At 41.1% G+C, this 24423-nt stretch overlaps 1 protein-coding gene across 2 annotated transcripts in view; it reads left to right on the top strand.

The window, feature by feature from the left end:
- Window positions 1-24423, top strand: part of LOC124713219 — a 181640-nt gene that overhangs the window by 77297 nt on the left and 79920 nt on the right. For both annotated transcript variants that reach the window (XM_047242932.1, XM_047242931.1), the window contains exon 5: window positions 6951-7072. In XM_047242932.1, coding sequence (XP_047098888.1) covers window positions 6951-7072 — 122 coding nt within the window. The remainder of the gene's footprint in view (window positions 1-6950; window positions 7073-24423) is intronic.

The following is a 24423-nucleotide window of genomic DNA, read 5'->3' as shown; positions in this document are numbered from 1 at the left end:
CTGGACATTCCGAAGGCCAACCGCTGCTATTGGTAAAGGCCAAACGAGGTGTTGACAACTGCCAGCCGTTTTGAGTCGTCATCAAGAGGTATCTGATGATAAGCTTCCGAAAGATCGATTTTCGAAAAATATTGGCCTCCCGCCATGGCGGAGAACAATTCATCAGCACGAGGCAAAGGATAGGTGTCCACCACCAATTGGGAATTAATGGTGGCCTTGAAATCGCCACAAAGACGTAATTTTCCCGAGGGTCTCCTGACAATAACGAGGGGCAAAGCCCACTCACTAGAAGAAATGAGAAGAACGACCCGTAGGGCTGTCAGCCGGTCTAGCTCTTCTTTTACCTGAGGGTGGAGAGCCAAGGGATCTGCCTCGCGCGTAGAAAACGCGGGCGAGCCGACGCCTTCAACATTAAGTGAGCTTCAAAGTCTGAAACACGCCCCAGGCCCTCCTCAAAGATATCCGGAAAGTCAGAGATCAAAGATTCTAATGAGTGATAATGAACGTCTTCGGAGACCAACTGTATGGTGTCAGTGATAGAAAAACCAAAAACTTGAAAAGCATCCAAACCAAAAAGGTTAGCGGAGCTCACATCACTGACAACAATAAAAGTAATAGGCCGAGTGACTGATTTGCAAGTCACGTTGGTAGTGAATTGACCCAGTAGGGGAATGAACTGTTTAACATAACCGCTTAGACGCCGGTAAACTGGCGCCAACGGGGGCGACCCAAGGTCGGAGTAAGTTTGTGCATTCAACAAAGAAACTGACCTGCCCGTATCTACTTGCAGTTGTAATCGGCGCGACCGAACCGACACCTCAATAAAGAGTTTGTGTGCCGATGCGTCGGAACTTCCTGAATGTCAACGTGTATGTCCTCTGTAACTGCTTCCTTCGATTCTTTTGAGGCCGAGCGGCAAACTTTAGCAATGTGTCCTTTTGTATTACATTTGCGAAAAACGGCCCAACGCTGGGGTCACTCCAACCGATCATGATGTATATAGCACGACACACAGGGGCCGGCGGCCGGAACTCTGTTTATGCGCCGTGCGGGAGCAGCCATAACGGCCGGATTGTACCGCTCGCACGTGATCCACCCCAGACGCAGTGGACGTGGCCGCGCCGCCCTGAACCGCAGCGACGTTGCACCACGCTTCCAACTGTTGACCTGCGGCGTGAGAGACTTCATAAGATTGAGCAATGGACAGGACTTCCTCAAGGGAAGGGTCTTCTAACTGCAGGGCCGTTGCCGGACCTCCCTATCAGGGGCCAAACGAACAATGACGTCGCGCACCATAACGTGGGCATACGACTCTCACGACTGCTCCGTGACAAAATGACACTTGCAACTAAGACCGTGCAGGGTAACGGCCCACGCCCGGTAACACTGATGGGGCTGTTTCTTGCATTGATAGAACTCGATCCTAGCCGCCACAACATGCGTGCGGCGGCGATAATATGGAGACAGCAAGGAACACAATGTGTCAAAAGACAAGGACGAGGGCTCCTGCAACGGCGCTAGTTGCTGCAAAACTTGATACTGCGAGGGAGATATCCAAGACAAGAAAAGAGCACGACATACCTCCGCATCAGCAACATGAAACGCCAGGAAATGCTGCTGAAGGCGATGTTCATATGCGTCCCAATCCTTCGCCGTCTCGTCATACGGGGGAAAGGGAGGAGGGAACGGCGCTGGAGCAGACTGCGTGGAGAGCAAAGCCGGAAGCACTTGTTTCATGGTGGCCATGAGCTCCGTCTGCTGCTCAACCAAAACCCGCACTAAATCCTCCATGCCGTGGATAAACTGTGAAACCGGAACAACGACGCAACACGCGAAGAACGACCCTACTCGTCGCCAATTGTGTAGTAACACTGTTCACATTTTACGTCACACTTCACTTAGCGTAGACCGGGACTGTGTCCTAGGCATGCCCGATGTGAACTGACCGGGCACGGCCCGTGCTGCCTGAGTTGTTGTTGTTGTTGTTGTTGCGCTGGCAGAGGTCGTGGCCGAATTCTCGCGTGCCCTCTGGTGGACGGGACTCTACTTGCGGCAACTACTGTCTGTGACGCGCCGTTCCGATGTGCGCCTCCCGTGAATCTTTCTGGTGGCTACTGCAATCCGGACCATATTTTTAATGTAGGAGGACAGCCTATTGCCAAAGCTTCATATCTAAATGTGACACACCCCCTGTACCAAGCTATTACATAACGAGAGAATTTTGACCTAAGGAACAACTGTTGTATCTGTAAAAGTAAGATGACTTTGTATTTTTCAAATGATGAATTTGGAAAAATTCCTCGTCTTGTGGTTGGGCAAATACAGCCTTTCATTTTATAACTCGGTGAATTTATTTCAAACTTCACAGATTTTTTATCAGTATCAGATTTAGAATCAGTGAGCTATAGAATTTACATTGCTATAATATGTCCTATTAATCAGTGTTACCTATCTTCTCTTATTGGAACTTTAGCATATATGTTCCCACAAATTCACATAATAGGGTCTCAATAATGTCTTGCAAATAGCCATGCAATATCACCGTAAATAAAAGTTACAGCAAACAGTCACTGGTATATTGTGCATCAACTGCCACTATTTCAAATAATTTAGCACAGCATTTAACTCATAAGTGACACATACAAAAACAGAATATGTTGACTTCATAACAAACAAGAAGGTAGTGAACTTTTTGTGATAGTTTTGTGTGTTGATAAACAACAAATATGTTTTTCTAACTGTTATCAATAGTGGCCAAAGTTCTCAGATTGAAACATCCCCCAGGCTGTGGCTAAGCCATGTCTCTGCAATATCCTTTCTTTCAGGAGTGTTAGTTCTGCAAGGTTCGCAGGAGAGCTTCTGTAAAGTTTGGAAGGTAGGAGACAAGGTACTGGCAGAAGTAAAGCTGTGAGGACGGGACGTGAGTCATGCTTGGGTAGCTCAGTTGTTAGAGCACTTGCCCGCGAAAGGCAAAGGTCCGGAGTTCGGGTCTCGGTCCGGCACACAGTTTTAATCTGCCAGGAAGTTTCAGTGGGCAATGTAGTACGACATCACTTATCCTTTTTCTGATGTACACTGGCTGTTGTTTCTTAATTCTGGATGACTGGCTCTGCCTGAAATGCAGCAACAATGGTTGGTCTGTTTCTGTTTGCCACATCGCTCACATGACACACAAAAATTGAAATAAAGATCAGTTACATATAACAATAGATTCACTTAAATACAAATTTTATCTGTGGTGGCTGTCATGAGAAGGGTGGTCAGGTTGACCTCATTAAACAACCATGCTCCTCACTTTGGAAAATGGAAATTATTTTGTCCTGTACCAAAGGGAGAAAATTTAACAAAGATGTTTGTGGAAAGAGTAAAAGATCTTGAAGATATCAGATAGATGAAGAAATGAAGTGGAACAAGAAGAAATAATACTTCTTTGCTCCAGATAAATTAACATTCCAGGCTGAATTTCACTCTGCTTCCCAGTTACGTTTCAAAGTTCAGACTGCTTGATTGTGGTTGTGATTTATTGTTAAAGTCCCTTGTTGCTTTGTATGAGACTCTTTGTCGTAGTTGCCGTCAGAACATTGGTTAGCTGAAACAAATGTCATTTTTGTGAAGCAAAACATATGGGGAAAAAATCTCGGAGCAACCGCAATTAACAGTTATGATCAATTCTGCAATGTCAGTAGTAAGTTTAGTGACTTATGACTGTGTATAGCACTTGAATCTGACTGGTTGCTCTGCAATTACATTGATTTGAGTATGTAAGTGAAATCATGGTATTTGTGAAAGGAAGTGTAATAAATAAACTGAAACAAAATTATTATAATTTGTTATGAGTTTTCTCCTTTTGGCAGCAAGACAAGCTTTCATGCCTTCAAACATTTCTGACAGTCTTCCTAATTTTAACTAAACTGTCTACTCATAAGGCTTTTTGGGCAGGTAGGCAGTAAGAAAGCTGTGCACAAGACAGCATTTAGCAAGCATGTCTCCAGCAACGAGAAGGTTATTGGTGCAAAATTGAGCCCATTTCAGTTTGCTGATGACATTACTCATTTTGTTTCTAGTTCAGATCAACAAGAACAGTGAACAAATGACCATGGTGAAACTATTTTAAAAATAGGACTGAAAACCAGGTGCAGTAAAATCAGAATAATTTTTAATCGACACACTGAAAAAATATGTGCAGATTAACAATGTTGTCACTTGACAGTGGATGAGTTTTTGTATTTCAGACAGTTTTGGGAATGGACAGTTAAAGAAGTAAACAGAAGAATAGAAATGATCTGGTGTCCCAAAATAAATAACATTTTCTAAACTAAGCTTCAGTTGTGTTTCAAACAGAATCAAACAAAGTTTTTTAATTGCCATGTGTCATCAGCTTGGGTGCCAGTGAGATGTGGATACATATGGATTAAGGAATGTACTGGAGTACAAGATGTAAGTATGATTGTAATGATAAAGAAATTAAGGCAAATTGCAGATGGACTAAGCAAGGTGAGAAGATAGTACACTACTGGCCATTAAAATTGCTACACCAAGGAAAAATGCAGATGATAAACGGGTATTCATTGGACAAATATATTATACTAGAACTGACATATGATTACACTTTCACGCAGTTTCGGTGCATAGATCCTGAGAAATCAGTGCCCAGAACAACCACCTCTGGCCGTAATAACGGCCTTGATACGCCTGGGCATTGAGTCAAACAGAGCTTGGATAACGTGTACAGGTACAGCTGCCCATGCAGCTTCAACACAATACCACAGTTCAACCAGAGTAGATACTGGTGTATTGTGATGAGCCAGTTGCGCGGCCACCATTGACCAGATGTTTTCAGTTGGTGAGACATCTGGAGAATGTGCTGGCCGGGGCAACAGTCGAACATTTTCTGTATCCAGAAAGGCCTGTACAGGACCTGCAACATGCGGTTGTGCATTATCCTGCTGAAATGTAGTGATTTGCAGAGATCGAATGAAGGGTAGAGCCGCGGGTCGTAACACATCTAAGATGTAACATCCACTGTTCAAAGTGCCGTCAATGCAAACAAGAGCTGACCGAGACGTGTAACCAATGGCACCCCATACCATCACGCCGGCTGATTCGCCAGTATGGCGATGACGAATACACGCTTCCAGTGTGCGTTCACCGCGATGTCGCCAAACACGGATGCAACCATTATGATGCTGTAAACAGAACCTGGATTCATCCAAAAAAATGATGTTTTTCCATTCGTGCACCCAGATGCGTCGTTGAGTACCATCACAGGCGCTCTTGTCTGTGATGCAGCATCAAGGGTAACCGCAGCCATAGTCTCTGAGCTGATAGTCCATGCTGCTGCAAACGTCGTCGAACTGTTCGTGCAGATGGTTGTTGTCTTGCAAACGTCCCCATCTGTTGACTCAGGGATTGTGATGTGGCTTCACGATCCATTGCAGCCATGCGGATAAGATGCCTGTCATCTCGACTGCTAGTGATATGAGGCTGTTGGGATCCAGCACGGCGTTCCGTATTACCCTCCTGAACCCACCAACTCCATATTCTGCTAACAGTTATTGGATCTCAACCAACGCGAGCAGCAATGTCGCGATACGATAAACCACAATCGCGATAGACTACAATCCGACCTTTATCAAAGTTGGAAACGTGATGGTACACATTTCTCCTCCTTACACGAGGCATGACAACAATGTTTCACCAGGCAACGCTGGTCAACTGCTGTTTGTGTATGAGAAATCGGTTGGAAACTTTCCTCATGTCAGCACGTTGTAGGTTTCGCCACCGGCGCCAACCTTGTGTGAATGCTCTGAAAAGCTAATCATTTGCGTATCACAGCATCTTCTTCCTGTCAGTTAAATTCCACATCTGTAGCACGTCATCTTCGTGGTGTAGCAATTTTAATGGCCAGTAGTGTATTAGAAAATGTGTAGGGACAGCATGAGTGCATATAGTTGAAGGCCATAATGCGTGGCAGAGTCTGGAAGATGGATAAAAGTCATTCAATACATGTAAAAACAAAGATGAGGTGACTTACCAAACAAAAGCGCTGGCAGGTCGATAGACACACAAACAAACACAAACATACACACAAAATTCAAGCTTTCGCAACAAACTGTTGCCTCATCAGGAAAGAGGGAAGGAGAGGGGAAGACGAAAGGAAGTGGGTTTTAAGAGAGAGGGTAAGGAGTCATTCCGCGGAATGACTCCTTACCCTCTCTCTTAAAACCCACTTCCTTTCGTCTTCCCCTCTCCTTCCCTCTTTCCTGATGAGGCAACAGTTTGTTGCGAAAGCTTGAATTTTGTGTGTATGTTTGTGTTTGTTTGTGTGTCTATCGACCTGCCAGCGCTTTTGTTCGGTAAGTCACCTCATCTTTGTTTTTATATATATAATTTTTCCCACGTGGAATGTTTCCTTCCATTATATTGATATCATTCAATACATGCACATACAAGAGGGAGTGTGGTGCTGTCGAATTAGTGCTCAGACATTACACTGAAGTGCAACACAGAGAGAATCTGTCTTGAGATGTATGTTTATGCTGATGCAAGATGTGGCTGAAGGTGAAGAAAGAATCTAGATTTTTTTCCCTCCACATGAACCATTCGGATATTGTGCTGAGAATGGACTCAGGGAGACTACAGTGGGTAAGATAAGACACACACATGCCTGAACACCTATAAATGTAATAATATTACTTACATATTGTTAGTACTATTTTTTTTCATCATAATAAAGACATATTGATGATTGAAATGATATCTGCTGGTGTTCTATCATATGTTGTTGTTGGAAACAAAATGTCCCATTGTATCTTAAAGGGGATATAAAGTAAAAACTTGCACATACGAAGTTAATCATACCTCTCCCTAATAGTTGATGGAATAAAAACATAGAACTTGTGATAGAGATGGAACCTTACATGCTAATTCACAACATTCTCCTTTTTCAGAGAAGCTTATAGTAGAGAAGAGGATGTAAATATCATTAGATATTTACTGAAAAATAACAATTATAAAAAGGCAGGAACTAATACTTTATGGAAAGAGATGGAATTGCAGGAAGTCTTAAGAGGTAAGTATTTTCTTCCTCGGATTACTGACCGTCATAGTGGTTATACCAGAAAGAAATAAATTCACTGTTGTTTTGTCCACATAAGCCTACTGTACAATCATCAGCACATGGTAATGACACACATCTTTGTGAGAGTGATGGTGTGTGTAAGCAGGTATACCTCCTCACCAAGTGGTTAGCTACACCAAAAGTGAAAAATAGAAAAATAAGACTGCCTAGGTTACCTAGCACTGTCTGTTGATAACACCAAGCAAGGAGCTTTTAGTAGGGCAAAAAATGATTTCTATATGTTACTCACTGGTACCTGCTGTTCTGGTTGTGTTATATTGTACACAGAATGGATTCCCACAGATTTTTACACTTCACCAATCAGTTTTAGTATGAATAAACACTTCCATGAAGTTGTAGTTAATTATGTATCTCTAAGTTGGAATATCAACAATATAAGGAACACACGCGCGCACACACACACACACACACACACACACACACACACACACACACACACACACACACACACACAAAACCACCATCTCCGGCTGCATGGACCAGATTGCGACTTACATGTGAAATAGAAGCAGTAATTAGGAGGGGGTGGGGAAGAGGAAAATATAGCAAGGTACAGGTGATGGGACAGAAGAGTGCTGTCTGGCAGAGCAGGAAAGACTCTTCCTTCTCAACTCATCCAGTAAGTCTCCCGTGATCTGGGTTTCTGAGTGACTTTCCCAAACTCTAACCTTTCTCCTGAATCTCACCAGTCCTTTTACTTCTCTCCCCTTCCTTCCCTTCAGTCCTTCTGTCAGAAGGAGGAGTACAGACTCTGAAAGCTTGCAAACTGTTAATATCTTTTATATATGCATTCTGCTGCCACTTGGTGAGTAGATTTTTTATATCTCCAATTACATTATATTTGCAAATGTTGATTATTTCCGTTATATCATAAACTACATCATGCTTTGAAAACAATCTAGGCTGGATTTTACTACTTTGGGTGAACTACCAGAACTAATGTTATTTTGACTAGTAGAAAATGTTGTTGGTTAGAAATTTACAAAAATACAGTGACACTATTATTCTTCCGCAGTGTGGATCCCTTTCCTTACATATATGTGGTCCATATTGCAAATTAGAACAAATTAATTGAAAATTTAATTTATCAATGCATATGTCATTTTGTATAGAAAAATTAAAGTAAAAAAAGTACACAGTCAAAGTTCGGAATCTCATAATTGTTATAACAATATCTGCCATCAAAATGCTAATAATCTGGAATTTTGACATCAGTTATTTCATACTTCAATTAATTTGTGATTATACAAAATACTTTACAGGAAAACGGGACTGCGAGACTTTCTGTTGGTGTGGATCAACTTTCTCAAATATACTGGTTAGCTCATAGAGTTTTGCATGTTGCAAACTGTAGTACTGATATCACTTTATTATATTTCAAATTATGAATGCCCTAATGTGAACTAATTACATGAATGTAAACAGAACAATGAGAATGATAACCTAAGCTATAAATTCAAGTGAAATTAAGTTTAAATAAGATGATAAGATATTCATGGAAGTATTTCATGGCACAAACCATTTCAACCATGCACAAGTCACTTGCATGTCATTCCCAATGCTCTCATTTCTAATTTGGTCTCATCTTGTATTACACAGCAAATCATAAAACTTTCTTTTGCGTTCTTGCAGTTCGCTGATGTCTCTGGACAAGAATTAAGTGTAAAATGTTGACAGATATTTTAGGTTATTTTGGGGAAGGCCTGGGGATGGAAGAACATAAGATATACCACAAAAAAAAAAAATGTTTGGGGAGGACGGTGACGAAGTTAAGCATTTGTGTGTGTGTGTGGGGGGGGGGGGGGGGGAGGGGGGGGGTTAAAGCAAATCACTTGTTTCCTTCTGACATTCTGTTACTAGGAGAAAGGAACAGAATTTTGTGTATACTGAAACAGACAACAAGGTCGTGGCTGTTTACTTGCCGAGCATTGTCTAGAACAGAATTTCTCTTATTGTCCCTTACTTCGTTTATATCACAGATAACATTCATCAGGTATACCATTAAACAATTTTATTTGCAACAAAGAAATAGCTTAAAAATTTGGTATTAACAGAGTAACTAACTTCTGAAGAAAAAGAAAACACACAGAAACTTACTTAATTGAATGAATGCTCAAATAAACTGAGTTCCAAAAATCACAGGTTGAATCCTCTAGAGTCTGTATGAATGAAGATTGTTAAAGTGGCACTAAGTCCGACACTTTCCAAGTGTATGAGATGTACTGGAAACAGAATGCCAAGTCCTCTCCACTCGGCAATGTCCTGTTGGAAAAGTCTTGCTTCACAGTGCTGCCGAAGAGTGGAAAAGTTGATCAGGGCAGCTCATTCTCCATGCTAGATCTTCCCAGTGTGACAGCTGTCGTCATGGAACAGGCCTAAATAGTTATCTTGCAGAGTGACACTTCTGTTTGATTGGCTCAAACTTAGTTTCAGCAGAAGCAGGAAATAGTTAGGTGCAAACGTCTTGAAGTTGCTGCTGGCCCGGACGCAGGTGTCACCCGAGCTGCTAGTGTGACCTCTCCAGATTGTATTTCTGCCTCGCATGGACTGGAGTGCTGCCACCATCATATAAATTGTATTGGTAGCTGTTGGCACCAGTTGCACTTATCATCACAGCATATCCAGTGTAGACTCCCTTTCACTGACAACTTAGCAGGTATCATGCCAACATAAAAGCTGAGCAATGATTACACACCAGCTTGTATAAGACACAGCTTACTTTATAGATGGAGGTGATCTCTCCATTAACCACTATAGTAGACCCTTCCATTCACAATTACAGGACGCTGTAGGAATCCACCATTTTAATTACACAACACTATGGTCCAGTCGCACTCTCATTTAATGGCCAGTTGTTGAACCATTATATCAAGTACCAAAGACCATTTCTTTTATCAATGGATTTACCTGAAAGCTATCAGATATTCATGATATATACGATACAAAGAGTATTTCTAAATGAGTGTTCGGGTTTTAAGGCTTTGTAGCATTTATTACATTAACTTATGTTTACAAATAATACAACCCATGACAATAAAGTTCAGTGAATAGTCGTGTAACATTAACTTAGATAAACTATGAACTACAGTTACCTTACTATACTTCGAAACAGTCACCTCCCATAACTATGCACCACTGAGCTCTGCATTACACGTCCTGGAAACTTTGTACAAAGTCTTCCTTTGGGATTGTGTTCAAAAGCTGCATCACATTTCGTTGGATGTCAGGAATATCATCAAATCTCTTTCCTTTCAAAGTGAGTTTGAGTCGATGGAATAGGAAGAAGTCTGGAGGATTGAGATCAGTCGAGTATGGTGAATGTACAAGTTGCACCACCCCCTTTTTTGCCAGGAAGTGTTTGACGATATTGGCTGTGGATGGGCGAGTATTGTCATGAACAACAAATCAGGAACCTTGTTGTGCATACTGGGGCCGTACCCTGCATAGGCATTGCATGAAATGGATCAAAATTTCAACGTACTGTGCAGCATTCAACTTTGTTCGCTCAGGTAGAAATTTCTTGTAGATAATGTCTTGACTATCGAAAAAGATGATTAGCGTAGTTTTGATGCGTGATTTTTTGGCTTTGATGTTTTTCCGATGAGGTGATGTCAGAGAATGCCATTCCATGCTTTGCCGTTTCATTTCAGGATCGTACCACAGACACCAGGTTTCATCCTCAGTGACAATACGGTTCAAGAAATTGGGTGTCGCACCCACTGTTTTGACAAAATCCTCTGAAGCCTCTAAACGTGCCTGCTTCTGATCGTCAGTCAAGTGATGTGGCGCAAGATGACAACACGTTTTCCTCTTCCCTAACTCCTGGGTAAGGATTTGCTGCATGGAATCACAGTTCATCTGCAGTTCATCCACTATCATGCACACAGTCATTCACGATTAGTGTCCTCACTTTCTCAGTGTTTTCCTCACTGACAGCAGTCTTCGGTCGTCTACTACGGGGATTGTCAGAAACACTTTCCTGGCCTCCTCAAAAATGTCCGAACTACTTGTACACACACTTCATGGACAGTGCTTGATCCTCATAAACACATACCAGCATTGCATGCATTTCTTTCAGTGTTTTGCCAAGCTTAAAACAAAATTTTATTGAGCCTTTGCTCATTCATTATCCTGTTCTTAGCTCAGAACCATCGCACTAAAGAAGCACTTTGTCCAGCAGGTCGAACATGGAACGCGCATGTTGCTCAACTGAACTACGGTGGGGGCAGATTGTCAGCACCGGTCACTACACAGGTGCAGCGTTGTGAGTTGCCAGTGTTGCCCGATCGACCGTTCTGTCTTCATTAACCAAACTTTATTGTTAGATGTTGTACATCAAATGAAAATGTCGAATGCAGTTGTTCCGAGCTTGGAGATCTTCTGGATGCGTCATCTTCAGTGATGAGTTGACATTTCACTTAAGTGGAAATGTGAACACACATTATGTGTGCATCTAGGGATCAGCAAATCCCCATGAGATGGTAGAGTTGCAACAAGACTTCCTCAAATTGACTTTTTTTTTCTTTTAGTCATATCCTGCAGAAAGTCAATATTGGCTTTTTAATTTTTTTTAGTCAGACAAAAGTAACTAGATTTGCTTATCTTGATGTGCCAGAACTATGGCTCTTCCCTCAACTGGAAGAAGTTGAAACACAGAACTTTATATGACAGCAAGATAGTGCACCACCTCACTGTCATAACTCAGCATGATTGGTTAAATGACTCTGTACCTGACTGCTGGATTGGCTGCAAGGAAACGGATCAGATGACAGAGCTTGTTTCGCTTGGACTCCATGTTCGTTAAATCTGACGTCATGCAATTTTTACCTTTGGGACTCATAAAGGATCATGTGTATGTACCTCTGCCACCAGCTGATACCCGACTTAAGAAACAGGATTGAAGCAGTTGCAAGTTTGAAGCAGTTGTTGCAACAATTACTCCAGACACACTGATCGGGAAGATCTTGCCTATCAACTCGATGTGTGCCATGTGATGAATGGTACCCACATTGAACACTTGTAAGGAAAACTGTTTGACTTGCTCTTTCATTTGATGTATTATCTATAATTGTAAGTTGAATGTAATAAATACTACAAAGCCTTAAAACCCCGATTTTCATTTTGGAACACTCTGTAAAATAATATACTCTTTATGCGTGATCAGTGATTCCGGCAATCAACTCCAGCGTGACGTGGCTGATTGTCAATAATTTGAAGGGGTGTGTGTGTGTGTGTGTGTGTGTGTGTGTGTGTGTGTGTGTGTGTGTGTGCGCGTGCGTGCGTGCGTGCGTGCGTGTGTGGGCAATTTGTAGAACACATGAAATTTATGGGACATTATACCACAAATTGTTTACTCGGTTAACACACAGCAGCAAATCTATGATCATAAAGCTGTTATAGCAATGCTGATTATAGATGTAAGTATGAATGTAACAATAGGTAGAAACACATTTCTATTCGGTAAGTGTGACAAGAAACAGGTTTCAGATTATGTGAGGAGTCAATTCACCTCCAAGACTTAAAATTTTGAGAATAAATGGAAAAAGTTCGAGAGTATTGTTCAATACATTTATGACAGTTATGTGGTGAATGAAGTTGTGAGGGTTGGAAAAGATCCACAATGGGTTCAATGGCTGCATTAAAAAGCTGCTCAGAAAGCAAAGAAATTTTCTTCACAGATTTAAATGTAACCACATCTTGTGGGCAAACAGAAACAAAATTAAGTCAAAATGAGTCTAAGGAGAATCATGCATGAAGTGTTCAACAAATTTTAAAGTAAAATTCTATCTGCTGATCTGAAAAAAAAAGTGAGAGGCTTCAGTGTTATTTAAATCAGTAACCAGAAAAAAGCTACTTCCAAGTCATTCAATTATCACAGTGGCTCCAAAATGTAAGGTGACATTCCATTTTTTAAAATTATTTAACAGATGAAGATTGTATTGCAGTTCCTGCTTTCAGTTCTCACTCGAACACTAAAATGACATATCACAATCAGTGACTGCATGATACAAAGTCGGCTAAAGTCACTTGACAGAGGAAAAGTGACTGGGCCTGGTGGGACACTTTTACGTTTTTGAATTGTGTGTGTGAAAGAACTCAGAAGTTGCAGTCTAGCATAGATCACTGGGGTAATGAACTGTTTCAAGTGATATGACGATATCATACCAACAGCTTGACATCATCTTTTTTATGATATACATTGCAAGATGGGTTCAGAGATTTTTTTAAAAATTTAAATGCTTCACATTATTGCTAACTAATTCCCTAAGTATGAAAGTGAGGCAGTCATGGGTTCACACCTTTATAAAATTTCAAAAATTCATGTTTCACTGGAAAAAAAGGTATTTTTGTAAAATTTATAGCTGTAATCAGAAATAAGCATAATTTCATTTTTAATATATCTATGTACACATTCAAAGTTAATGTTAACACACATTCAAAATGTCACTAGCAAAACCTGAGTTAAACAGTCTGTGTTTTAAGACTGAGTTCCTTGTTAAATACTTCTTTTGTTTTGCTGTTTTGTCCCCAGGAATCTGATATGTTCTTCCTGTTGGTGTAGGTGTTGCTCAGTTTACCTTACAAAGAATATCATTTATAGATAACTTCAGAACATCTGGTTACATAGGATATGCATAAGACAGTAAAAGGCCAGCTGGCTGAAGGAAAGTAACTTTAACTTCATTGAGATCTTCATCTTTTGTTAAAATATAAGCTAACCATCACTTCTTCTCATAGACAACAATAACATATCTATTAATGTCTTTCAAAACCAGTCTTTCTTAAGATTTTGCAACTGTTTCACCAGTAGATTCCGTTGTGTTTAAAAAAGTCTTGATGTACTTCACACAGTTGGTGTAAAAGCATGTAACTTCTTGTCGTTTTTATGGAAACAGATTGACTAAAACGCTCTTCCAGAAATCTCTCAGTTTCAGTGTACTTTTCTTGTGTTGAATATTCAAAATGTACAGATATAATGTTTTTAACTGACCAATCAAAAAGTTGTTGTGGAGTAAGAATTTAGCTATCGTATGGCCTCTGCAGACTTGCTTTTGTTGCTACTCTCTTAACAGTGCCACCGACACAATAACATGGTCCCATTGCATGAACAGAGGCAAAAACTGCCATTCTGTTTCAATGCCAACATCTTCTTTGTGGAAGCATAAGTTAACAAAATTATTTTTGTTCTTGTACTGGTCTGCACTACCATCTGAAAAATAGTACGAGGGTCACGCCAAAAGAAATTCACACTATTTTTGTAAAAATACAGTTTTCATTCTGCATGTGAGATAGTTTTACAGTGTGTAGATACATCCTTCCTGCTGGCTTTCAGACTTAGTTCAACCTGTTCCCGTGAGTGGCGCCATCACAGCATGTCTTCAAATGACTGCTACATTTGACATTCCTCAGAAGCAACGTGCTGCCATAGAATTCCTGTGCTGAGAAAACGAGACAGTGGCAAACATCCAGAAGAGGTTGAAAAAGGTGTATGGAGATGCTGCTGTCGATCGCAGTGCAGTTAGTCGGTGGGCAAGCAGGTTAGGTGATGAAAGCGGGCACGGCAATATTGAGGATTGTCCTCGCAGCGGCAGGCATCATACTGCACACACTGCAGACAATGTGCAGAGAGTTAGTGAATTGGTGACTGCTGACAGACGCATCACAGTGAACGAATTGTCACGCTACGTTGGGATAGGGGAAGGAAGTGTTTGCAGAATACTGAAAGTGTTGGTGTTAAGAAAGGTTTGTGCCAGGTGGGTTCCCAGGATGTTGACAGTGGCTCACAAAGAAACAAGAAAAACAGTATGCAGCGAAATTTTAGACAGTATGAGAATGGTGGAGATGAATTTCTTGGAAGAATTGTGACAGGTGATGAAACATGGCTCCATCATTTTTCACCAGAGACAAAGAGGCAATCAATGGAGTGGCATCATGCAACTTCACCCAAGAAAAAAAATTCAAAACCACTCCTTCTGCTGGAAAAGTTATGGCTACGGTGTTTTTCAATTCCGAAGGACTCTTGCTTGTGGACATCATGCCAAGTGGAACCACCATAAATTCTGATGCATATGTGACAACACTGAAGAAACTTCAAACTCAACTGAGCGTGTTCGACCACATCGGCAAAAGCAGGATGTTTTGCTGTTGCACGACAATGCACGGCCACATATCTTCCTTGTTTACATTGTGTACTGAGTGTTAAAGATGCCTCCGATAATCATGAGTCCCACCGACTCTGAAATACGGGCTGTTATAAGATTTCTTAGTGCTAAAAGCCTAAAAGTGATCGATATTCATAGTGAGATCTGTGCAGTTTATGGAGAAAACATTATGAGTGGTGGAATGGGAAGAAAGTGGGTGTGAGCATTTAAAGGTGGCCGCACAAATGTGCGTGATGAACAACGGATTGGGCATCCTTTGGTCGTTAATGAAAGATTGATGCAGGAAGTGGACAATAAGGTGAGAGAAAACAGACGCTTTACGATTTCCTCCTTGCGGGATGACTTTCCTAATGTTTCTCGTAGTGTTTTGTATGGCATTGTGACCGAGCACTCGAATCACCAAAAATTGTGCACACGTTGGGTCCCGAAAATGTTGACGAATGTGCACAGTACTAAATGTTTAGACAGTGCATTGACTTTCCTTGAGCGGTGCCACAACAACGGTGATGATTTCTTAAGCCAAACTGTTACAGGCAATTAAACACGGGTGGTCTACATCACACCAGAATCAAAGCAACAGTCCATGGAAGTTGAGCAAGGGCGTCGTTTTGCTGCAAGACAATGCCCGTCCGCATGTGGTGAATCAGACCAAAGATCTCATCACATCTTTTCGATGGGAAACTCTAGATCATCCTCCATACAGTCTCGATCTTGCTCCCAGTGAGTGACATCTGTTCCTGCACTTGATGAAACACCTGGGCGGTCAAGACGATGACGAAGTCAAAACAGTGGTGATGCAGTGGTTAACAAGTCAGGCGGCAGACTTCTATGAGCAGGGTATTCAAAAACTGGTACAATGTTACGACAAGTGCCTCAATATTGACGGAACTTATGTAGAAAAGTAGATTAAGGTACAGGCTTTCATGTAAAAAAAAATTATTGAGATATCTTAGCACGTCATTTTTTAATTTCAAAATGGTACTTACTTTAAAAACACACCTCGTATCAGCCTGAAATTTCGTTTTTGAAAACTGAATCAGCCGTTTTTGAAACCAGTAGACTGCTGTGATATTATGCTCTAGACAGAAATCATGGCATATCTTGTGCTCTGTTTGCTCTCTCCTTTATGATACACTACAGAGGGATGCACTGTTGCATGATCACTTGACCAGTGATAACCCTGGGCCTCATCTTGGATCACAAAAGTGTAATTCTCGGAGAAGTCACATATAACAACACATTCACTCTCATTCAAGTTTTCTTATATTTCATATAGAAAAGAGCATTGCCGGCAAATAATGGAGTATTAGTGTAATCAGTTTTTCAGAAAATAATTCAGTGAACTCCAATGAGGTCTTCTGTATTATTTTTAAGTTGCATCTGTCTACTGAAAGCCACTGCCGAAAAGTGATCTTTTCAACCACGTTATTGTCAAATGCATTCTGAAGTGTTCTTTTTATTGGATCCCTTCCTGGGCAGTTTCCCATAATGCAATGGAATGATACTGGGTTGAACAGCACTTTTGCCAAACAATGTTTATAAGAGGCCAAGTCTCCATTGATTAAGATACCGGATTTAGCATTTTCTATCATTATTTTGAAGTCATGATGTGTAATGAAAACATATACATATTGAGTGTGTTCTAGTATGTCTAGCTAAAAAGTAGTGTTTTTGGCACAGTTCTGCAAATTTAGAAAACCCGATCTTCATTCCAGAAATTTAGCTTTGAAACTTTTATATGCTTCTTTTAAATCGCACAAAATATTACTGTTCTACCTCCATCTTCCCCCTTGACAGTTACACAGTCTTTCTTCCCTGACACCACTCTGCTTATTTCGTTATTATCTTAACAATAACTGCGCACTGTTTTCACAACTTCTTGTGACAAATTCTTTCCCGCATTTTTGATCAGGACTTTCTAATATACCTCTTTCCTTCAAAACCCTTTTTGCCTAACGTACCATGTAGTTGGGAGCATTGAATTCTTGCATTATCTTCCCAATACTCGAAGACTAAAGCAAACAAGTGAGTAGCATTACTTTCTTTTTTCTACTACTTGAACGAAAACTAGCTTTCAAGTTACCTATTGCAGACTGTTACAATGACTTACAATAATTTTCTGAGGAATCCTCTGCATTATCAAGCAACTGGTTTTTAAGTGCTAACTCAATCGTTCGTTATTTTTTGGTGGAATACTGCTTCATCTGAAGTTTTGTCTTATGTACAGGAGATACTCCTAATTCTTAGAGGGATGCATTTAGTGTCTCCAGAACACCTGAAGGTGGAAGAATATAGCTTTTTTCATCATCATCTGAAGATTTTCTACAATCACTATGTTCTTGAAATTTGTCAATGAGTCAGTCTGCTTCCTACAATTATCACAAATTTTTGATATCTTTGGAATGTCGGGAAACATATCACACATGCATTCAGGCACATTTCTTAGTCCCTTTATGTTTTTCGCTGAATGATTATGTTTTTTTAAACAGTCCAACTTTCATACTTAGGGAATTAGTTAACAATAATGTGAAGCATTATATCTAATTTTTTGAAAATTTTTGAAGATGCACTTTTTGAGATATTAAAAATTTAAATTTTCATTTAAATTAAAAAAAAAATCATGTTGAACCCATATTGTGTTGTATATCATAGGGAAGCTAATGAAAAATGCTGCAAAATCACACTTATCCTACTATTTTCTTCAATTCTTTATAATGGTATCAATACTCTGCTCTATTCTCATAAATATAATCTCTTCTGATAATTTTTTCTTTTTATTGTGGGTCTCATAACATACTGATGGCAATTGTGAAACATTTGTTCAAAGTGCAGACACAGTTTTAGATGGCTCATCATGCACATCTTTTAAATTAGTCTGCACTCTGGTTAAGTTGTTTAACTTCTGTGTACTGTTCTTTTTTTCGGCTGGGGTGGCCGAGCGATTTTAGGCGCTACATTCTGGAACCGCGCGACCGCTACGGTCCCAGGTTCGAATCCTGCCTAGGGCACGGATGTGTGTGATGTCCTTAGGTTAGTTAGGCTTAAGTAGTTCTAAGTTCTAGGGGACTGATGACCTCAGAAGTTACGTCCCATAGTGCTCAGAGTCATTTGAACCATTTTTTTTGTTCTTTTTTTCCCTCTAATAACTGTGATAACTTTTGATCGAAATCATGGGAAAAGTTGGAAAATCGTCTGTCAAACTTGATGTACTAATCCATTCGACAGATCGGAAAGTTTTTAACAAAATTTTGCAAACATACTTCGCATACGTAGCATTATTCAGCTCTCATTACCTGGGTCAGGTACCATGCAGTTTCCTGGTATTGGTGATCCCCTTTTTCCTGTAAACATGCTTTGTTCGCATATTATTGAGCTATCAAAAATTTCAGCATCAGCTACAATGCCTCCTTCCAAACTACTAGGTGGAAAAGCACTTTTTTTTTACAGTTGTGTCAGAAATTCATCTATTGTCTGCATTGAAATATTTCCTAATAAAATGTTTCTGTCTGAAATTTTTGTTAAATTGAAATCATGACTTCGCTCACGTAGCTGTCATCTTCTTGCCTAACTGCATAAGTTATTTCACTTTGTTCACTCATGTTAATTATTTCCTTTTCCTCGTTACTAAAAATATTTCCAATTATTCCATTGCTTTCTTTTGGTTCCATTTTGTTTTTGTTGTTGTTGTTGTGTGTGTGTGTGTGTGTGTGTGTGTGTGTGTGTGTGTGAGTGTGTGTGTGTGAGAGAGAGAGAGAGAGAGAGAGAGAGAGATCACTTATGTTAAGTATTGTTTATATTACTACAAGCTATATTCAATTTTCATTGAAAATTCTAGTATGCTAGCTGTGTGCAACAATATGGCTATGGTTCTCTGGAGCCCATATTAAATGGCCTGAAAGTCATTACCTATTTGAGTATTAGTTTTTACACAAATCGTGCAAGGATCTACTGCTGTTAAACCTGGCTACGAGTGCTAATGATTATGATAATTGATAATACTACGTTCTACCTTGACTTCCACTAGTGTGCTCATTTCTGTACTCATATAATTCTCTCTCTCTCTCAGCAAAATGCACATCATTATTATGAGAACAATCAAATTCTTTACAATAGTTGAATCAAATTGTTCTTACAAAATCCAATAGGCACAGTCATAAAGACGCCTCTTATACTGTTATGTTGATTTTTACCAATAAATTAAGTCGTTTTGGGTGTCCCTTTGCTACAGAAGAATGCTGAAGATTAGATGGGTAGATCACATAACTAATGAAGAGGTACTTAATAGAATTTGGGAGAAGAGAAATTTGTGCTACAACCTGACCAGAAGAAGTGATCAGTTGGTAAGACACATTCTGAGGCATCAAGGGATCACCAATTTAATACTGGAGGGAAGTATTAGTGTAAAAATCGTAGAGAGAGACCCAAAGATGAACACAGTAAGCAGATTCCAAAGGATTTAGGTTGCAGTAGTTACTCAGAATGAAGAGGCTTGCACAGTGTGGAGTAGCATGGAGAGCTGCATCAAACCAGTCTTTGGACTGAAGACTACAACAACAACAACAGGTGTCCCTTACAGAAACTGAAAGAACAATGAAAATTTTTTACAAAGATTTTTATACAATGCTAACATTTGTAGGGTTTGCCCTTTCTGGAATAATTATAGGTGCTGATTTTTCTGGAAATAGTTCAGATTGATGCTTCACCTCTTCATTTTGTGGTTTACAGTCTTTCTAATTTAATCGTGGTCTTCCAAAATTAATCTTGCATTTGTCTCGTGTGTCCTGGATTCGATAATCGAACATACTTTTTCATCTCACCATGCTGCATCTTCTTTCCACTAGATATCCTTTTTTTAATTTCGGGTTGATAAAGAAATTAGTTGAATAACTTCTGTATTCCTAAAGACACACATATTTTCTCTTTAAAGGTGAAGTTTTTACTACATGTCGTTAAATATGGCTTATTCACTCAACATACTCGAGCAGTGACTCAGATAATCAAAAAAAGCTTATTAACAAATTAAATGTAGCCTAATCTTTGACTTCTGTTTATGATTGCAAAGATAATAAGTCTTCTTAATTCTATGACCATGTATAATTTACCTTAAGATGTTACAAAAATAAATAAATTTATCATTAAAAAAAGACAAAATCTTTTTTCTTTCATCTTTCCTAGATACATTACACTTTATATAAACACGATGACTATTCAGATTATTTCATCTGTATGAAAAGAGAATATTACAAGAATTTAGCATCACCACTCGGCCCCAATCCCAACAGTGAGTGAACAGCCATAAGGTGTCAAAAATCATGCCCTCAGAATTCATTTGCTGGGTACAGGCTTGGTGTGACCCCAGGGTTCCAGAGCTGCCAGTCCTGTCACCGTAAGCTCTGGGCATGCTTCAGTGATCAGCGTGCAGTGTGACGGTGGAATGTTTTATGTCACAGGGAACAGGGATCTTGGCTTGACAGTCCGGATCATGAGGACAGAATAAACCTCTACAGGAAAAAACTCATCCTCAGGTTGCGTTGCGCACTGATGAGATGTATGACTGTTGAGGTGGAACAGTCATTAGTGGGCAATCTCTAGGGAACCTACTGCACCTCAATTGTATAGGCCTTACTCAGGCATGCGGGGCTCTGTCTGAGTGTACTCTTATTTCCCTGGCTGCACCTGGAACCGAAATGGATCCTCTGAAATTTTCTTTTCCCCAACTCCCAGTGCAAAGTGTGGGCTGCTGGAAGGTACTAACACCCAATGTAACTAGAGAACTCTTGTAGCCAACCCTCCTGGCTCAGGAGTTTATTCCAAAACACAGTTGCCACATGTTCTGGAAATCAGGGAATGTCAGGGAACTTCAAACACATCAGGGAAAAAAAAGAACTGTAAAAATCTTGTTTTTGTCTCGGTGGATGAAACTGTTTACTGAGGAGTCATGTATCGTCACTGGCTGGGTGCAGCTGAGTACGTGCGCTACTTTCCTACTCCCTCATTACGACTGCTTCTCTCCTTCCTAACACACCCCTCAGCTTATGGTCACTTCTTGCCACTAGCCTAGCAGCTGCCGATGAGAGGCAGGGAGGCATGAGGAGTGGTTTGTTTGGATCTGATTCTCAGAGACTTGAGACGCAGCAGCCGGAGATGGTAGTCATGTGTGTATGAACTGTGTCTGAGTGACTGTGCTAATGTGTGTGTGTGTGTGTGTGTGTGTGTGTGTGTGTGTGTGTGTGTGTGTGCACTCATTTTCTGACAAAAACTGTGACTGAAAATTTCGTTCTGAGAGTGAGATTGTCTTTTCCACATGCCTGTCTACAGCTCAGCAATCACATTTATGGTGAGTTGCTACCTACCCTCATTATTATTGATTCTCAAAGTAAACGAATCAATGGAAAATCCAGGATGGAATGTAACAATATAATGAAAATTGCCACTGACCATATAGCAGAGACGCCGAGTCACAAATAGGCACAACAAAAATACTAAAACAAATAAAGCTTTCGACCCATAAGGCCTTTGTCAAAAATAGACTACACACACACACACACACACACCTCTCACACACGAATGCCGTCTCAGGCAACTGTAGCCACAGGAGAGAAGTAAAAAGACTGGGTGCGATGGTGGAATGAGTGCTGCATAGTGCTGGAATAGGAACAGGGAGGATGGATGGGTGAGGACAATGACCAACAAAAGTTGAAGCCAGGAGGATATTGAGAATGTAGGATATTTTGCTGGCAAAGTTCCCACCTGCACAATTCAGAAAAGCTGGTGTTGGTGGGAAGGATCCATATGGCACAGGCTGTGAAGCATTCATTGAAGTGAAGGATGTCATAATGAGATTTTCACTCTGCAGCGGAGTGTGCGCTGATATGAAACTTCATAGCAGATTAAAACTGTGTGCCGGACCGAGACTGGAACTCGGGACCTTTGCCTTCCGGGCAAGTGCTCTACCAACTGAGCTACCCAAGCACGACTCACGCCGTGTCCTCACAGCTTCACTTCTGCCGGTACCTCATCTCCTACCTTCCAGACTTTACAGAAACTCTTCTGCGAAACTTGCAGAACTGGCACTCCTGAAAGAAAGGATATTGCGGAGACATGGCTTAGCCGCAGCCTGGGGGATGTTTCCAGAATGAGATTTTCACTCTGCAGCGGAGTGTGCACTGATATGAAACTTTCTGGCAGATTAAAACTGTGTGCCGGACCGAGATTCGAACTCAGGACCTTTGCCTTTCGCGGGCAAGTGCTCTACCGACTGATCTACCCAATCACGACTCATGTCATGTTTGACAGCACGCTCAGCAACCAGGTGGTCCACTAGTTTGGCGATGGCCATTCATGCACACACACAGCTTGTTGGTTGTCGTGCCCATGTGGAACGCAAACACTGTGGTTGCAGCTTAGCTTGTAGGTCACATGACTGGTTTCACAGGTAGCCTTGCCTTTGATGTGATAGGTCATGTTTGTGAATGGACTGGAGTAGGTGGTGGTGTGAGGATGTATGGGACAGGTCTTGCATCTGGGTCTATTACTGGGGTATGAGCGACGAGGTAAGGGGTTAGGAGCAGGGATTGTGTAGGGATGGACGAGTTTATTATGTAAGTTTGCTGGACAGGGGAATACCACTGTGCAAAGGGTGGAAAGCATAGTGGGCAGGGCATTTCTCATTTCAGGGCACGACAAGGGGTAGTCGAAACCCTGGCGGAGAATGTAATTCAGTTGCTCCAGTCCTGGGTGGTACTGAGTTACAAGGGGAATATTCCTCCATGGCCGGACAATTGGACTTTGGGAGGTGGTAGGGAGACTGAAAAGGTAAGGCACAGGAGAGTTGTTTTTGTACAACGTTAGAAGGAGAATTACGGTCTGTGGAGGCTTCAGTGAGACACTTGGTATATTTCAAGAGGGACCGCTTGTTACTGTGGATGTGACCACCATAGGTGGCTAGGCTGTATGGAAGGGACTTGGCAGCTGTCGAAGTGGAGGTATTGCTGGTGGTTAGTAGGTTTGATATAGATGGAGGTACTGATGTAGCTATGTTTGAGGTGGAGTTCAGCTCCTAGGAAGGTGGCTTGTTGGGTCGAGTAGGACCAGGTGAAGCAAATGGGGGAGAAGTTGTTGAGGTTCTGGAGGTATGTGGATAGTGTGTCCTCACCCTCAATCCAGATCACAAAGATGTCATCAATGAATCTGAACCAGGTGAGGGGTGTAGGATTCTGGGTGTATAGGAAGGATTCCTCAAGATGTTTCATAAATAGAATGGTGCCATGCAAGGTGTCCATAGCCAAACCTTGGATTTGTTTGTACGTAATGCCTTCAAAGGAGAAGTAATTGTGTATGAGGATGTAGTTGGTCGCAGCAGCTTGGAAGGAGGTTGTTGGTTTGGAATCTGTTGGGCGTTGGGAAGGGTAGTGTTCAATAGCGGTAGGTACATAACTCTATGTTATTTACATAATTTTTCTCATTTTTCCACCACCATAGAATCTTGCTCCTTCCATCTGCATCAATACAGAAAAGTTTCCTTATCCCTAGCCAAAACCCAGTCCCACATACTGTTCCTGTGTTGTTACTTGGCTCTTGTAATCCCCCCCCCCCCAGAATGCAAATGGACTTACCATCAAATTACCCATCTCCGGCTGCCACCCCTCCTTCCACAATGACCTCCACGTGTTCAGACTCCGCCAGTCCTTAGCCCATCAGCAAAATTCATCAGCAAAATTCTCCTGCTATGCAATCCCAAATTCGTGGAACCCATAAGAAACATTGAAACTCTTGCCCTCCAGGAACTAGAGCAACATGCACAATGCCGCCTCAAAAAGCTCTCCACCCTATTCACTTCCTACTCCTGCCTTGGAGTACCACAGTCCACCACCTCTACAAGTTGCAGACCTCCTCCACGTCCCCTTGTATCTGACAAACAACTTCTTGCAGACCTACAACATTTACCCGACCCACCAAAACTCCCTTCTGCCTCCACACATAATCAAGAACCTAAACAGATGCAGAACACTGTCATGAACCCTGCCTCCAGAAGCCTTAGCCCCACAGAAATATCAGTCCTTTCCAAAGGCCTCACCTCTTGCCCCACTCCCAGTCAATCATGTAGGACTCTTTAAAAAC

Source organism: Schistocerca piceifrons, chromosome 1, assembly GCF_021461385.2.
Source record: "Schistocerca piceifrons isolate TAMUIC-IGC-003096 chromosome 1, iqSchPice1.1, whole genome shotgun sequence".
In the NCBI taxonomy this organism is placed as follows: Eukaryota; Metazoa; Arthropoda; class Insecta; order Orthoptera; family Acrididae; genus Schistocerca; species Schistocerca piceifrons.
Note: the sequence above shows the minus strand (reverse complement) of the source record. Positions and strands in the feature narration are given on the sequence as shown.